The 17,593-nt window shown below is 38.5% G+C and overlaps 1 protein-coding gene and 1 long non-coding RNA gene across 2 annotated transcripts in view; both read left to right on the forward strand.

Moving 5' to 3' along the window:
- LOC109708427 lies at nucleotides 5,428-6,923 on the forward strand. The gene is made up of 4 exons (XR_002215726.1): nucleotides 5,428-5,496; nucleotides 5,594-5,662; nucleotides 5,779-5,843; nucleotides 6,886-6,923. It is a non-coding gene; the product is annotated as an uncharacterized LOC109708427 (long non-coding RNA).
- LOC109709170 (pyruvate, phosphate dikinase 2) overlaps nucleotides 11,654-17,593 on the forward strand; it is a 31,453-nt gene continuing 25,513 nt past the window's right edge. Inside the window, exon 1 of the mRNA XM_020231257.1 lies at nucleotides 11,654-11,988. Within this exon, the coding sequence (XP_020086846.1) occupies nucleotides 11,740-11,988 (249 nt within the window). The 5' untranslated portion in view covers nucleotides 11,654-11,739. The remainder of the gene's footprint in view (nucleotides 11,989-17,593) is intronic.

Genomic DNA, 17,593 nt, shown 5'->3' on the forward strand with positions numbered 1-17,593 from the left:
ACCTTTTCCTCAGCCTTTAGCAAAATCTTAGGCCTAAGCGTTTTCCTTTCACCCACATCACTCCAACATAAAGGGGATCGACATCTGCGTCAATACAACGCCTCAAACGGAGCCATCTGTATGCTCGCTTGATAGCTGTTGTTGTACGCAAACTCAGCCAGTCTCAAATGTCGATACCACCCTCCTCCAAAGTCCAGGACGCACGCTCTCAGCATGTCCTCAAGAGTTTGAAAGGTCCGCTCTGACTGACCATCTGTCTGTAGGTGAAACGCCGTGCTGAACTGCAGCCGTGTACCCAAGGCTGTCTGCAAACTCCTCCAGAAGTGTGATACAAACCTTGGATCACTATCAGATACGATCGAAATCGGCATGCCATGCAGCCTAACAATCTCATCCAGATATAGCTGCGCGAGTCTCTCTCTTGACCAGGTGATCTAAACCGGTAAAAAGTGAGCAAACTTGGTCAGTCTGTCCACTATCACCCAAATCGCATCGTAGCCACCCTACTCTCTAGACAATCCCACGACGAAGTCCATAGTGATCTGCTCCCATTTCCACTCGGGCACTGGCAGACTCTGAAGCTTGCAAGCAGGTACCTGATGCTCGGCCTTTATCTGTTAACAAGTCAGACACTTAACCACAAATCTGCCAATGTCCCTCTTCATTCTATTCTACCAAAACTGGGTCTTCAAGTCCTTATACATCTTGGTTCCACCTGGGTGAACCGTATAAGGAGAACAATGAGGCTCTCTCAAAATGTCCTCTCGGATCCCTAAATCCGCAGGTACACACAGTCGGTCCCTGTACCGCAGTACTCCCGAACTGTCCACAGAAAAGCCCTCAGCCTGTCCCCGGTCTAGATGCTCTCGAATCCTCAACAAGTACGGATCTCCACTCTGTTTCCCTCGGATCCTATCCAACAGAGTGGGCTGCAAGACCAGAGACATCAGTCTCGCAATAGACCCAGGGGACACAATCTCAAGCCTCAACTGTTGTAGCTCCTCGAGTAACGGCCTCTGCTGTGTGATCATCAAACTCATGCTCTGTACTACCTTCCTGCTCAACGCATCTGCCACCACGTTCGCCTTACCGGGATGATACTGAATACTAATGTCATAGTCCTTCAGTAACTCCAACCATCGGCGCTGCCTTAGATGCAACTCCTTTTGGGTGAACAGATACTTGAGACTTTTATGATCAGTAAAAATCTCGCAGTGCTCGCCGTACAAGTAATGCCGCCACAACTTTAACGTAAAGACTACCGCGGCAAGCTCCAAGTCATGCGTAGGGTAATTCTTCTCATAATCCTTTAACTGCCGTGAAGCATAATCAATTACCCTACCATGCCGCATCAGCACACAACCCAGTCCACTGTGCGACGCATCACTGTAGATCACGAATCCTTCCCCCATCACAAGAAGGGCAAGGATAGGAGCTGACGTCAACCTCTGTCTCAACTCATCAAAGCTCCTCTGACAATCCTCACTCCAGATGAATCTAATCCCCTTGCGCGTCAGTCAAGTGAGGGGTGTGGAAAGCTTCGCAAAGCCTTCCACAATCCGACGGTATTATCCTGCTAGTCCAAGGAAACTCCTCACCTCTGTTACCGTCGTCGGTCTGGGCCAATACCAAATCGCATCAATCTTCTTCGGGTCGACTACTACTCCCTCTGCAGATATCACGTGGCCCAAGAAAGCGACCTCCCGTAACTAGAACTCGCACTTCTTTAACTTGTCATACAACTTCTTCTCTCTCAGAAGCTGTAGCACAGTCCTCAAGTGCTCCTCGTGCTCGACATTGCTCCGGGAGTATATCAAGATATCATCTATGAAGACTACCACAAATCTATCCAAGAACGGCTTGAACACTCTGTTCATCAAATCCATGAATATTGCAGGGGCATTCGTCAATCCAAAAGGCATCACTGTAAACTTATAATGCCCGTACCGAGTCCGAAAAGCCGTTTTGGGAACATCCTCGGCCCTCACCCTCAGCTGGTGGTAACTGGACTGGAGATCAATCTTCGAGAAGACACAAGATCCTTGCAGCTGATCAAACAGGTCATCAATGCGCAGCAAAGGATACTTGTTCTTGATGGTCACCTTATTCAGCTCCCGGTAATCTATGCATAACCTGAGCGAACCATTCTTCTTCTTTACAAATAACACCGGCGCTCCCTAAGGCGAAACACTGGGTCTCACATACCCCTTATCCATCAGATCCTGAAGCTGCGCCTTTAGCTCTCTAAACTCAGCCTGTGCCATCCGATAAGGTACCTTTGAGATTGGTGCAGTTCCAGGAACTACATCAATCACAAACTCAATCTCCGTCTCCGGCGGCATCGTCGTCAACTCAGGGAGAAACACATCTGTAAACTCGCGAACCACAGGAATATCCTCGAGTCCCAGCGCCGCCGTAGATACCTCAACAATAGTCGCTAGAAAGGCAACACATCCTCTACTCATCAGCTGTCGAGCCCTCGCCGAAGATATCCAAGTGACAAATAACGTACTCCTTCAGCCTCGAAAAGTAAACTCCTCCTGGCCTGGCTCGCGGAACGTCACTGTCCTCGCTCCACAATCGATAGTAGCATAGTACCACGCCAGCCAATCCACACTAAGCACGACGTCGAAGTCCTGCAGCTGCCCTAACACCAACAGATCTGCGGGCATGATCCATGAGTCTAACTGCACCGAACACGACCAACAACATTCTGCAACCTGTAAAATATGGTCCGGGATCTGCACCTCTCGTGCCAGTGATAATACTCCTAACTCTAGACTATGCAACAATGCAAATGCTCGGCTAACAAAAGAATGCGAGGTACCGGTATCAAAAAGAGTACGAGCTCTAATACAAAAAATCAAAGTGATACCTGCCACCACTCGGTAAGCTGCTAAAGAGTCCTCCACCTGGACTGCATAGACCCTGCCGCTCGGAGCATGCTGTCACCGCTTGCCCTGACGCGGCATAGACGATCTGTCCTCCTGGCGAAAACTCGGAGCTGCTCCAAAAGATGGGTGAGATGCCGGCAACGGTGATGCAGTGGATGGTGCTGGTGATGCTGCACGGGGACAAGCTGACCTCATATGTCCGGGCTGACCGCGACCATAGCACCTGCCCTCTCTTTGCTCGCACTGCCGGGGCGAGTGTGGTCCCCCGCAGATCACACACTGTGGCGTCCTCTGAGTCTGCCCCTGCTGACGGGATCCCCTGAAATGCTGACGCCCCGGTGGCCTATGACCCTGAGAGCGTGATCGTGGAGGCCTCGGCGGACGCCTACTGCTCGACTGTCCAGCATCATCAGAAAAGGGGCGCTTCCTGTCCTTACTCTGCCCCATGGCCTGAGTCCTCTCCTGCAGTGACACCTCACCTCTCTCTACCCACAAGGCCTGCTCTATGGACGCATCCAGAGTCCTCGACCTCTGCGTCCGCATCAACCTGAAAATGTCGGGTCTCAGCCCCTGCTCAAACAGATAGACCCTGTGTGCCTCGTCCCTGGCTACAAATGGCACACAGTTCAGGAGTCGAGTAAACTCCCGAATGTACTCCTGCACTGGACGATCCCCCTGCTGAATCCTCTTCAAATCCTCCTCGAGCTTCTGTTTCACACTGTTGGGAAAGAACATCCCAAACAGCAATCCACAGAACTTATCCCATCTCAACTGCAACGCTACCAGTCCCTGCTCTCTCCTCACTCTCCTCCACCAGGCGTGGGCATCACCTGCCAAGCAATGGACTCCCAAAGACACCTGCTCCCACTCAAGAATGAACAGATCCTCAAATAACTTCTCTATCGCACTGACCCATCCCTCAACAACCCAGGCCTCAGTGCAACTGCCATCGAAAATCGGTGGATCAAAACGGCGAAAACGAGCCAACCTCTCCGTCCACCGCTCCTACTCAGCCTCTGTCAACTATACTGGCCCCCTAGCAGGCGCAACTGGCGCTACTGGAACTACTGCTGGCGGAGGGACTGCTGCAGCTGGTGCTGTCACTGGGGTAGTCGGAGGTGGAACAGACGACTCTGGTGCCCTCGGTGCTGAACTCTGGGGCGAAGCTAGGCTCTCGCACATCCTCTCCAACAACTCCCCCTGCCGCCTCGTCACCTCTATCAGGGCGGCTAACTGTGCACTCAAGTCTGGGGATGTACTCGTCTCCGGTCGAACACTCTGCTCCCACTGGGCATGTATTCCTAAAGGTTTCCCCGACGAAAGGAGTTAAGAGATTTGGCATTCGAGGAAAGTTGAACCCTCGATTTATTGGACCCTACGAGGTGTTGGAGCGGATAGGCCCCGTAGCGTATCGACTTGCTTTGCCGCCGAACCTGTCGGGAGTACACAATGTGTTTCATGTATCGACACTTCGAAAGTATGTTTTTGATCCAACCCACGTTCTGGAAAATATTCCAGTAGAGCTGCAAGAAGATTTGAGTTTTGAGGAGCATCCGGTGAGGATACTAGCCCGAGAAGTGAAACGGCTTCGAAATCGTGAGATACCCTACGTGAAGATCCTTTGGAGCAATCACGAGGAACGGGAAGCCACTTGGGAACTGGAAAGTGCAAAGTTAGAGCATTATCCCTACCTTTTCTCGACGGAATCGTGAGGTAAATGATTACAAGTTTCGCGGACGAAACTCCTTTTTAGGAGGGGTGAATGTAATACACTGAATTTTTGCAAATTGCGAAATTCGAGTGTGAAGAATGATATTTGGAACCCTCCCACAAGTTTAAAAGGGTTTAAAGATGTTTACACATAAGTTTGAGAGTGTTCGGATTGTCGGAAACAAGAAAGTGTAGTGAACTGGCGAAATTCAGCTTTTTCTGCTTGCTGTACCGGTACAGCCACTATGGTGTACCGGTACACAGTGGCAATACGTGGCAGCAAGGCTGTTTTGGTCATTTCACATTTGATACTTATCTCTACCCTCGATGCACGACCCAGGAGCTCAGTGGAGCTTGCTGGAGACCAGAGAAAGCCTCTACCACCTTCCTCTCTCTCTCTCTCTAGGGTTTTTCTCTCTCTACAACGAATCCGACGATTTCGTTCGTTTTCGTCGCAACGTTGGTTCTTCGCTGTTCGCAAGTGTCGCAGGGCCTACGGGGACGTGTGAGGGAGTATTTTGGAAGTCTTTTCGCAGCTCTGGACCAGCGAGCTACTGGTTGGAGGCTTAACGAGGTAATCGGCTCAATTTTTCTATTATTAACGTTGAGTTGAGTATAGATTTCAGGTTTTAGCTTTCCACTGTTTTGAACTGGGATTTCAGCAGTTAAATATGAGTTAACTAGCTGTGGATTAATCTCCTTAGACCAGGGATAAGCTTCTTGGAAGGTTACTTGAGATAATTATTTCATTATGAAGCTAGTTGGAGCTATATGACGTTTAATTGGATACCTAATACAATTTGGAAATTGTTCTCTTCGCAGCAGGTTTTTGAACCTTATTAAACGAAATTAGTGACCTTGGGACCTAGTTTGGAAGGTGTTCTAACTACGGGTAAGCTGGAATTTCAGCTAGGCATTTAATCTCGCGAGAATTCGACTATTATAGTTTATAATCGACTATATTGATGCCGTTTCGGTATTATTCGCAGCGAGAGGGTATTTGACCCTTGGACCGTCTTCGACTGGCCTTGGAGGACCTTTTGGAAGCTTAACTTGAGGTATTACTCTAGCCCAGATTAGGGATTCAAGGGGATACTTTGCACTGAGTGTAAATTAGGCCGAAATCGGACATTTCGGTCGTCATTTTGACACGGTTTTGATACCTTATTTTCAGCAGCAGTGGGACCTCGTGGGGCTGATTTTGGGACCCTTGCAAACTGATTTGGAGCTTAGTACGAGGTGGGTTTGACCTAACCAGAGCAAGTGAAGCTCCCCTATGTTTTATATGTACGGAATTTGATATAGTTGTGCGATATTGGCACAATATGGTTGTTGGAACTTCTTTGCCATAACATGAATAGAACCTCTATGAAGTAGAGAGAATTCATGCATAATTATACTTATGCTTATGTTTATGTTTATCTTTAATTAAGTTGAATAACTAATGGACATGATAATTATGCTTTTGTAAAGTAGAGAACAATGATATTCTCGTGACTTTATCGATTATAGAGTAGAGAACAATCACATGCTTTGGGACTATGTTGGTAGTGCCATGATAGTAAAAAGATTCTAATGCCATATGTAAATTAGCATTATTCCTGCATGTTTACTAAACTAGTGGATTCTAGTTGTTGTTAAGATTTGTTATACTGAAATGTCGATCAAAGGATCGAGAGCGAGAATATTGTGAACTAAAATATGATAATTGAGACATGTTGGACTGTGGACTTTGCTTGCTTGCTTGCCATTGTGCTCATTCGCACACACTTGTGAGGGTAGCTCCCTACAAGCCGGCACTCCGGAGTTGGCCTACGCGACAGTTGCTCGCCCGTGCGGGATTGGGTGCCGAAGTGGATTGCCGTGGGGAGTGTATACTACCACGGGGCCATTAGGCGCGGCGCAAGCTGGACTACCTTGAGTAGGTCCTAGTGAATGAGAATGAAAATGAAAATGGAAATGATAGTGATAGTAATGAATGAGTATCAGTTGTAAGTGTACAGTAGTACTTACATTTCTATGATTATGTTTATGATCATGTTCATAGTAGTTGCAATACTTCTATTATTTACTTGATTCGTTACTGCAGAAATCATGTTTACATGTTGAATACATGCCTGTCACCGGTTAGCACTGCATATTTCTATATCATGCAAATTACTGCTTTTATTTCCATTTAGTACATCATGAGCCTAGTGGTGTAATTCGCCGAGGCTGGCGGCTTACCCACTGGGAACTATTGTTTATAGTTCTCACGCCCTTTTGGTGGTTGTTTTTACAGAGCCTGTTACAGGAGAGGCTAGGGATCGTGACAAGGGAGTCGCGCCTAGCTAGGGACTACTAGGAGCGTGCTAGTCGATCACCTTGTTGCTCGGGCTACGGCCGAGGGTGATGTCCCTATGTATAGAGAAACCACCATTGTATCTATTCTATTTTTGTATCCTCGTGATGTATATGTACTACTTGGACCGTGAATTACAGTTGTGATACTTCTCTTTAGTCGAGATTTTGGGATTGTACACTCTTTGTTCTTTTGTTGATATATATATCGACCTGTACATTGCTCTGATATCAGGATAGGACTTTCTTTGTTTTACTTCCTTTCGACTTGTTGCTTGTAGACGCCTTATATACTGCAGGTGTATGGCGGGTCTGTGCACGTGCCGGATATGCTTCCACTGGTACCCGGGCGTGACACACATTGTCGGCCGCCAACGTGATCTTGCAAGAACATATATATTACTCACTTCGATCCAACTCCAACACTTTTGGAGTTATAAATATGACCCAATCATGATACTTTTGCCAAAGTGGTCGTAAAAGACCCCGTCTCTCACGTTCTAACCCTTATCATCCAACCGGCCTAAGGTTTGCTAGGTCCCCTAAGACTCAACCCTAGGCTCTGATACCACTATAATCTGCCACACCCCGGGCCCAGCGGAAGCCTGCCGGCGCAGGGACAGACTGCCGTGTACACCAAACAATCACAATGCACACAAGGCGTCTACTAAAACAAGAAATGAACACAGTAAAGTCCTAACAAGGCTATCAGAGCGAGTAATATAAAATCACTACTGATCTAACACAAAGAGATCCGCAAGAAATGAATATACAAAATGTATAGAACTAAATCCAGGAGATTAACAACATCTCTAAATCAAATACATAAAACATCTTCCTACAAGATAGAAAAAGAAAGATGATGTCAGGTCCCTCTAAAATATCTCCGTAGGGGTCCTAACTAGTCGCTAACCCCTTGCCACGATCCCTAGCTTCTCCCGTCGTGGAAGGCTCTGAAATAAAACCACAAAACAGAGGGCGTGAGAACTACTAATCAATAGTTCCCAGTGGGCAAGCCGCTGACCTCAGCGAAATACACCACTAGACTAGAGGCAAAAGTAGCATGTTCTAACATTTAATTAGAATGAACAACATGTATAATAAGCATAAATAAAACTTACTAAGCTACTATGCCTTTACTAAAGGATTAACTATCAAGTATATGATGTTCTACTTTCCATTGTTCAACTCTATATGCAATGTCAGTTTACATGCATATTCAATTGTATGCTAATGTCAACTTACATGCATAATCATAAAATTCATGATACTACATAGAGTAAATTGTGCTTTTCATTATTTTTCTAGCCATGCATATATACTAATCCGCATAAGTATAGGTTTACTACCACTAAAGGTGTCAATGTCATCATGTCCAACAAAAATGTCCAACTACTATGAATGCATCAAGTAGCAATATAAGGTAGCAAATCACAAGTATGAACATCTACTATGTGTGCATCAACTATCGTGATGTACAATATTAAGATAAGTTTCAATACCCAATTTACAAGGAACGTACACGTGGTAACATCTCGGCTCGTGCCATGCCTTAGTGGCCCCGTGGGGGTCATCATTTTTCCTACAAGAAAAAAAACTCCGCCCACAGCATCCCACTTCGGCGCGCAATCCCGCACGGGTGATCTATCGTCACAAGGCTAAACTCCAGAGTGTCGGCTTCTAAGGAGCGACCCTCACAAGCATGTGCGAATGAGCACAAGGGCAAGCTAGCGTAATCATATCATAGGGTCCACAATTTGGGATACTCAGTCATCATGTCTAAAACATGAAATTTTCACACATCAACTCGACGGTCGGATACTAGATCATTCATGTCATGTCTTGTTTACATCTACTTGGGTGGTATGTCTTTACGAACACATACAATGCCTAAAGCATGCATAGTTCATATGTCATTACCCTACCTAGGATAGTTCACTATTTTATACAAGACTCCAAAGAGGTTCAGGACATGCAATTCCAATAACTGTCCAAGAAAACGTTTACTAATATCATATGCAAGAGAATTATGAAGTGTCCACAAGTACCACAATGCATGTTATGCACATGTCTTTCTACTAACATCCTCACTACATGGAGTGGAAGTATTATGATGCAAATAATTAATTCCACTAGTATTACATGTCAATATCTCAATTAGGGTTCGCCTCAAAGGCTTTACACTCTCATTTCCTCATGTCTAAAATATGGAATATAACTATCGATCTCTAAATCGAATGCAATATCACAATGGCCAATACTAGTTGTTTTATTAGGTTAAATGCACCAAGTTACAATGTCATATGTCAAGTTCTAGTTGTTCAACTAGATTAAATACACCAAGTTTAGCTTCAAGATGACCTTGTCATGCACTATGTCCCAATGTCCCAATTATCTTGCCTACAACAAGTATAATGTTATCATGCAAGTAATGCTAAGTCTCAATTACCTTGTCTATAACAAGTGTACTAATGTCAATATGTAAGTTAACTACTTACTTAACCCATTCACTAGGTATCCTCAAGAAATGTGCTATCATTCATGCTCTAACATGCCTCCTATTGTTGCATAAAAGAGAAGTCAACAAGTATCATTTAGTGCCCAAATCCACATGTATGCCTCTACTACATAGAGCATAAATTTTCACTATACATAACATGTATGTATTATGTTTTCATAAATTCTAGTATGTTATATCAGGCATGAATAAGCATCTAAATATGTCTTAAAACCATAAGGAAGGCATAGGGGGAGTTCACCCATTTCGGTGAGATCAAACCCACCATAAGCACTTCGATCCCTTTCGTTCCTTCGAACGAAGTTGTCGACCAAGCTCCTAGCACCCTAAGAGAATTTCTAAGAGGGTTATAAGTCTCGAACGAACATCAAACAAAATTCACCAAAAATCACATAGAAAATATGTGAAAATTATCTTTGATCAAGCTACACTTGTCCAAAGCTCGAATCAACCCAATGGATCTTCAAATCCAACCTAAATGAGAGTTCAACACTCATCAATTAGGTTCCAAAAATCCCAAATCAAAAAATCTCAAAATAAACCCTCGTTTTTCGAAAACTAGGTTTTCATCTCCAAATCTTGCAAAAATCACAAATAGATGTTACAAGAAGAGTACTAACCTCAAGCAAAGCTCCTCCAAACCAAGCTATCTTGAGTTAAGGTTCAAGATAAATCCTCCAAAAAGCTCCTCTCTTCTCATCCAAGCTTCCTCCAAGGTCCATAAGTTTGCCACCATGAAGAGGAAGAAGAAAAGGAGATCAAACCTCAAATTAAAAGAAATTTGAGAGGAAAATCTAGAGAGAAAATGGGAGAAAATCCTACCTTTCTCCTTCTCCAAGCTCAGCACAAAGGGTGCTGTAAGGGAGATGAGGGGATTATATAACATATTGTAACAAACCCCAAAAAGCCCCTCAAAACACTAGAAATTGCAAACTGCACGAACTGCAGTTTTTGCACTGCGTACCGGTACGCGGGAAAGAATACAGATACCAGGTCAACAAAACTGTCAAACCCGAGCCTCGACCAAGCAGAAACAGTGCGGCGTACCGGTACTAGGCCTATGTCGTACCGGTACCCGACCACCCGACAGCTCAAACCCGAGAGCAGCATTTCTCGATTTAAACAGGGGAGTTCCGGTATCCATTCTCTGGTACCGGTTCCCAGTACCCCAAAACCTACAGTTTGGAGTTTTGGTGCTAAGTACTCCCTCGCGCATTCCCGCAACACGAGGAATGGATCGGTACTCAGTCAACGACCTACAAAAACAGCAGGAATAGCCCAAAACGCTATTCTAACACTGGAACCTCGTAATTTGCTAAAGTTCAATGTGTTACAAAATTAGCCTCTCTTTTTAATGGATTGAGACCTCTTCGACTTCTAATTCCTTTTATTTTAATTTTCATATTTAATTAAGTTAAAAGTTTTATAAAAGTTAAGAACTCTATTAACTATTAAGTGCTAATTAAAATAATTAAGTTTGGTGATATATATATATCACTAATAAACTTGATAAAATTCTCGAATTTTTTAGCTAAAATTACTTAACTTTAAAAGAAATATTGGAAATTGAGGGGCTCCTAAAAGGACAAAAAAAGAGAGAGGGAGAGAAAAAGTTGAGAGGTCTATTTCAGAAGTTCCTAGATTAGAAATGTAACATATTGTGTTTTAACAATTTATACTTATAAACATATTCACTCTCAAAAAAAAAAAAAAAACAAAAAACAAAAAACAAAAAAATCTTATAAACATAGAGAGTGTGGGCCAGTTTCATCTCGTATTCATCTAATTTTCCTGTCCATTATTTTGCTCTCTTCGAAACCACAGAAACACAGGAGCCAAGGATGAAGGAAAGGCGAAGATAAGTGGCGGGGAGGGTCAATTGCCAAAATGCCCTGACACGCGGCTGTACGTGCGGCACTCATTGTCAAAACCACAAGGACAAATACGTAAAATGATTCACATAAATTTATAATAGAAATATTATTTTATTAATTTTCCCTGAGAATTTAGAAGGTATTAAAGGGCCAATATACTTCCTGAGATCTCGGGCACTCGTACAAAAAAAACATGCTATTGATCAAAAGGTACGGATCACTTCATTTTTCTTTGTTATTCGTAAATTTATACTTTTCTTTTTTTGAATTTGTACGTGTAAAGTATAAGTTGAATTTATCATAGGTGAAGAGGATAGAAAGAAAGAAAGAAAGAGGAGAAGAGTGTATAAAAAAGTACACAATAATCCTTCGGGTACGAAGGGTGTATATATGCGGTGCACGAATGATAATCTACGTGCAAAGTTTGAGCACAAAGATTAAACCTCACGGGGAGGAGATTTGTCGGCTTAGAGGGAGGCGAGGATGTGCCGGCGGCGGCCGTAGACCGACTACGCGCTGTCGGATTCGAGCCGTTCGCTTTGACGACATTCCTATCAACCCGAGTCGACTCGAGATGCAAGCACCAGCTCCGAGCAGCTGTTGCTGCACGCCTCTTAAAGCAGTCGCCGCGCCGATCGTGACCACCAAAAAGGTTTTGCTAATCCCTTCTAAAGAATAGATTTTTTTTTTTTTTTTTTGGATCTAGAAAACACTTAGAACGATTGGATTATATATATTTAGGATTTGGCATGCGCGCTTAATTAGTGATTACTTTTTTGACGTGTCACAAACATAAAAGAATATGACTTTTTTTAACATATATATATATATATATATATATATATATATATAGGGTCCGGCTACTATACTATTATGAGTACGATCGCTTTCGTATTCATAAATTATTTTTGATGATAGAGCTTCCGAATCGACGATCCACACCGTTAAATTATTTTTACAACATTTAAAACTTCTAGAAATCAAATTTTATAATTTTTCGACATCATTTACCTTACGATCAAGAGGTCACAAATTTGACAATTTTTAACGGCCGGTATGAAATACTCGCTAGTTTAACGGTGTAAAAGAATCGAAATTTGTTGAATTTTTGATAGAAAATTCTATTCACTACATAGATAAAGATCAATAACTGCAATCTTGGTGAAGTTAAGTGAATGGAAAACTATTACAGTAGAGTTAATTTAAGAAGAAAAAATAAAAAAAATTAACCAGGTTTAAATTTTAATTGGTGACTCAGAATCGCAATTACCCAGTGTTGAGTTTGCTAAATGCTAATTAATTACAAGCCTCTAGGCGCGAGTGGATCACATTTCTTGAATAGCCAGACAGAACTATATGTGGGCGAGAGAGGTCCAAAAAAGATATAGACAGCAATTAATTCTTTCCCGCGAAAGAAAGTCTAGGAGGTGAGAAAGTATAGTTTTCAAAACCTTTTTACCGACCCTCCCTAGAACAAGTAGTAAAAAATTTGATGGTTGGTATTCGAGACCCAAGTTCGAATCCTAATTGATTCACATTTCTAACTAAGTTAATTTATTTCTAAATGAAATAAACGAAACGGGTAGCGTGCTATCTATCTCTTAAATTTTTTTTTTTTTTTTTTTGTTCTTTCTTTTCCGAAGAACATGTGGAAATCAATTCATTAATTTGTAGAGCCCGATTATACGAGTATGTCTTTTGTGCTTTCGAATGTACAAAGATTTCTGTACTTGTACGTAATTTATTTTCGATGATAGGATATTTAATTCGACAATCGGCTCCGTTAGACATGATTTACGCTACTGGAACTATTTAGAAACTAAATTTCATACTTTTTCGATATTATTTATCAAGGGATCAAAGGGTTTCAAAAACCACTATTTTAATGACCGATGTGGAACGTTTGTAAGTTCAATGATATAGAACAATCAGAATTAGATAAATTTTTAATTAAAAAAATTCTATTATCATCAAGAATAAAATCAATACTTTTGATGTGAAATTTAAGGCTTTTATCATTGTTTTTCATAGAATTTTTATTTGTAGTCATTCATTTTGAAGATATTTATTCACTAGACAAACGAAATCAAAAAATTATCAAATTTAATTTTTAGATAGTTCCAGCATATATAGTAGATCATGTTTAATGGAATCGATCACCGCATATTCCAGTATCGAAAACAACTTAGAAACACAGAGTTCTATGTGCTTTCGAAAGCATAGAAGTTTAGCTCTAAATACATAATAATATAAATTTGGAAATAGTCATAAAGTATAACCACCTGATCAACAAAGAGAAATATATGAATTCCCAAACAAAATCTAAGGGAAGATGAAGGATGCCCGGTTCTCCATGGAAAAGAGGGATAAAGAAGATTTATGGATTAAAAAGTTTCTGGACCTAAAAACAAATTATATAAACAACAAAATTAGGCTCAGAGCATTGTCGTCCAACCAAAGTGAATGTATATCAAATTATTGTTATATTTGCTTCATAAAATTTTGTTTAATAAGATAAATATATTATGTATTTTTTGCCATTTCGGAATCTAAATTCTGATTTCGTCCCTAGCGTTGGCTAAGCCAAGAAAAAACTAATAGAAATCAAATTTAGAGTAAATTAAGAGCTTGAAAATTAAATATAAGATCCAAATGGTATGATGTAAGTGCGCGAAGTTGCAGAAGAGATAACAACGTTGGGATTAATGAATCTGCAACAACATAGAAGAGGGAAACACTATATCGATGCCCATTAGGCTAAGGGCCTGTTTGGTTCAACGTAAAGCGAGGTGAATGGTATTTTAGGAAGCTTCTTTAAACATTAGTTTCAATCGTTCTAGTCGAACCTTTTTTTAAATAATCTCTTAAAAAAATTATAATTTATAAAAGGAAAAATTTTAAATACCACTCCTGTGGTTTCACGCTTTCTCATTTTAGTACCCTAGGATTTAAAGTGTATAAATTTAGTATCCTGTAGTTTTTTTTTTTATTTTTTTATTATTGATTCTGCTAATTTTTTTCGTTAAATCGGTAATAAAGTTAAAACTAAAGTGTACTAAACTGATTATTCGATAAATCTAAGTGGAGTATCTGAAGTTTTTTGTATATAATTTAACAAAATATTAACGAAGAACCTGGCGAAAAGATAAAAATGAAACCACAGAACATTAACTTCATACACTTTAAACCACAAGGTATTAAAGTGAGAAAGTGTGAAACTACAGTGGTGATATCTAAAGTTACCCTTTATAAAATAATTCTATCAAAATTTTATTTGATAAAATAATTTTATTTCATTCAACTCAGTGTTGAAGTGAAAAATAATTAAGAAGCAATGAATTGTTCACAATTTTTAATAAAATTTATTAAGAAAGAAAACAGTAAACAATTCACCATTTCTTTCTATTTCCAATATAAAGTTTAAATAATAATATAAAAATTTCAACAAATTACGTATAATCTTAACAACTAAAAAAATGTTAACAATCTATATCCTTGTATCCGAACAATGAAATTGAAATTCTAATTAATAATCCAAATACAATCCTAATAACCTCAAAAAAATCATCACAATTCACATAATAATAATAACAGTATAAAAGTAGAAAATGATTCACCATTTTCTAAAAATGGCGAATAGCAACTATATAAAAATTCTAACAAATCATGTATAATTTTAACAATTCAAAAAATTCTAAAAATCTTTCTATATAATTCCAATAATCAAACAAAAATTCTAATAACCCACATACAGTCCTAACAACATCATATAACAACAAAAAAAAAAAATTCTCACGACTCATATGAAATACAATGATAACAATATGAATATGGAAAATGATTCATCGCTGGTTAAAAACGGTGAATAACAAAAACTATATAAAAATTCTACCAAATCATATATAGTTTTAACAATCCAAAAAATTCTAACAAGTTACTCATATAATTCTATCAATCAAACATAAATTTTAATAATCCGCATACAATCTTAACAACCTCACAAAAATTTTCACAACTCATATGAAAAATCTACAATAATAATTTGAAAATGAAGAATGAGTCACCACTTTTTCTAATGGCCGTAAACGATTCACTATATTTTTTTTTATTTTTATAATACTGAGTTGACAAGAAGAAAGTTCATCGGCCAAATAAAATTTTTGAAAGTTCATTTGGCCAATTAAAAGTTTGTTTAAAATTATTTTAAAGAAATGTCCGTTCTAATCTAAAAGAAGAAAAAAAAAAGAACAAAAAAAAACAAAAAAAAAAGAAATATACCATGATTATTCAACGTAGGGCGACTATACTTTTATAGTATTTAAAACTTTCAATCATGAAACTTCCGAATCGATGATCCACTCCGCTAAATATGATTTAGAGTATTTAAAATTTTTTACAAAAAAAAATTCGTAATTTTTCGAAATCATAATAAAGTCCATCAAGAGAGCATAAAATGAACAGTCAAAATTGAACGGCGTTCTAAAAGTAAATGATCGGATCATTTAATTTAAGATCGGAGTTATTAATCTTTATCTAGATAGTGAATATAATTTTCTATTAAAAATTCAATTGATTTTGCTTCTTTTACACTGTTAAACTAACAAGTATTTTATACCGGTCATTAAAAATTGTCAATTTTGAAATCTTTTGATCGTAAGATTAATGATGTCAAAAAATTATAAAATTTAATTTCTATAAGTTTTAGATGCTTTATAGATAACGTTTAACGATATGAATCATCAATTCAAAAATTCTATCATTAAAAACGACTTACGAGGACGAACGCGATCGTACTCATAAGAGTATAATAGCCCGAGTCTATTCAACAATCTCACTAATATTTTTTACAACTATCTAAATGTTTTTCAATTTGTTCTGAGCCTCAGTTTGAACCAAATTTCTAATTTGGACTTTGAACCTAAATTTTCAATTCCAATTGAAATTCAAAGTAGGTTTTTGGATTCAAAATTTAATTCAAGTTAAAATTAAAATATCTAATTTAAATTTTGAATTTAAATTTAAATTTAAGTATGGTGTCATAGCTAATGCAACATCTTGAGTGACATTGAATTTGCATTCAGACTCAAATTTTGAATTCAAAATCAAATTCAAAGATTAAATTGCAAATTCAATTTTGCAGTTTGAAATATCAATGCAATCTGTTTTGAGTAATTTATTAAGTAATATAAAAAGTCTTGTCTAATTAGAAATTTAACTTTTATTACTGTTCATTAGAGAGTTCAATCCTGATTTTTATCATGAATATACCAAGCACATGATTAGATTATTTTATTAAGTTCAATTTTAATTCTAATTCTACCCAATTATTTTGTATCATCCTGTCAAATCAAATCCTTAATACCGGTCAACAGCACTTTGACTGAAAATTTAAATCTATTATATATTTATCTTTATAGATTTAGTTAGTATACTTCATAAATCTCGCGACTATAAATTCACTAAAGTAAATAATTAATTTAAATTATAAAGCTAAATAAAAAGTTTGATAGTAAAATTAAAATTTTGAAAAGTTACGTAGCCGATTCCAAATGATTCATAGTTCGGATAAGAGCTTGTTTTTGGATGAAAGTAGGGACGAAGTCGTTTTTAGCTGTAAACAATCAATTATGCTGTTTGGTTCGCCATAATAAAGAAACGATCGAAACTAGAGTTACCCAAAACAGCATAATTGATTTTGGCCCTAGGGTTGGGCCTAAGCCAATTACGGTGAAGAAAAGTGAAGAAAAAACATAATATAATAATATAATAGTTAATGCTAATTATTTAAATAATTTAATTATGGTACTAATTATTTTTTGTTTAGTTTGAATATCTAAAATATGATAAAAATTAATTAGTTAAGCTTTAGTATGTCCTTCATTTTAGTTTGTAAATTTAAAATATGATAAAAATTGATTATTTAAGTATTAATATTTTTTTTACTTTATATTTTTATCGTTGTATTATTTTAAATTATGTATAAAAATAATTTAGTTATTTTAGAGTAAATTTTATACTTATATAAGAATATAATTATATTATTTTTATTTATTATATTATAATGTATTATTTATCAAGTTATTAATTATTTATATATAAATTATAACTTTATATCATTCACTTTTTGCCAAACAAACAATAAAACTAAAAAAAATTTACTTCTATATCTATAAAAACAAATACTCAAATATTAGTAGGGAGAAGTAATTTTCACCTGAACTCCATTTCAACCCAAAATCCAATTTCGGTGAAACAAA

The sequence above is a fragment of the Ananas comosus genome, linkage group 4, assembly GCF_001540865.1.
Source record: "Ananas comosus cultivar F153 linkage group 4, ASM154086v1, whole genome shotgun sequence".
Taxonomy (NCBI): Eukaryota; Viridiplantae; Streptophyta; class Magnoliopsida; order Poales; family Bromeliaceae; genus Ananas; species Ananas comosus.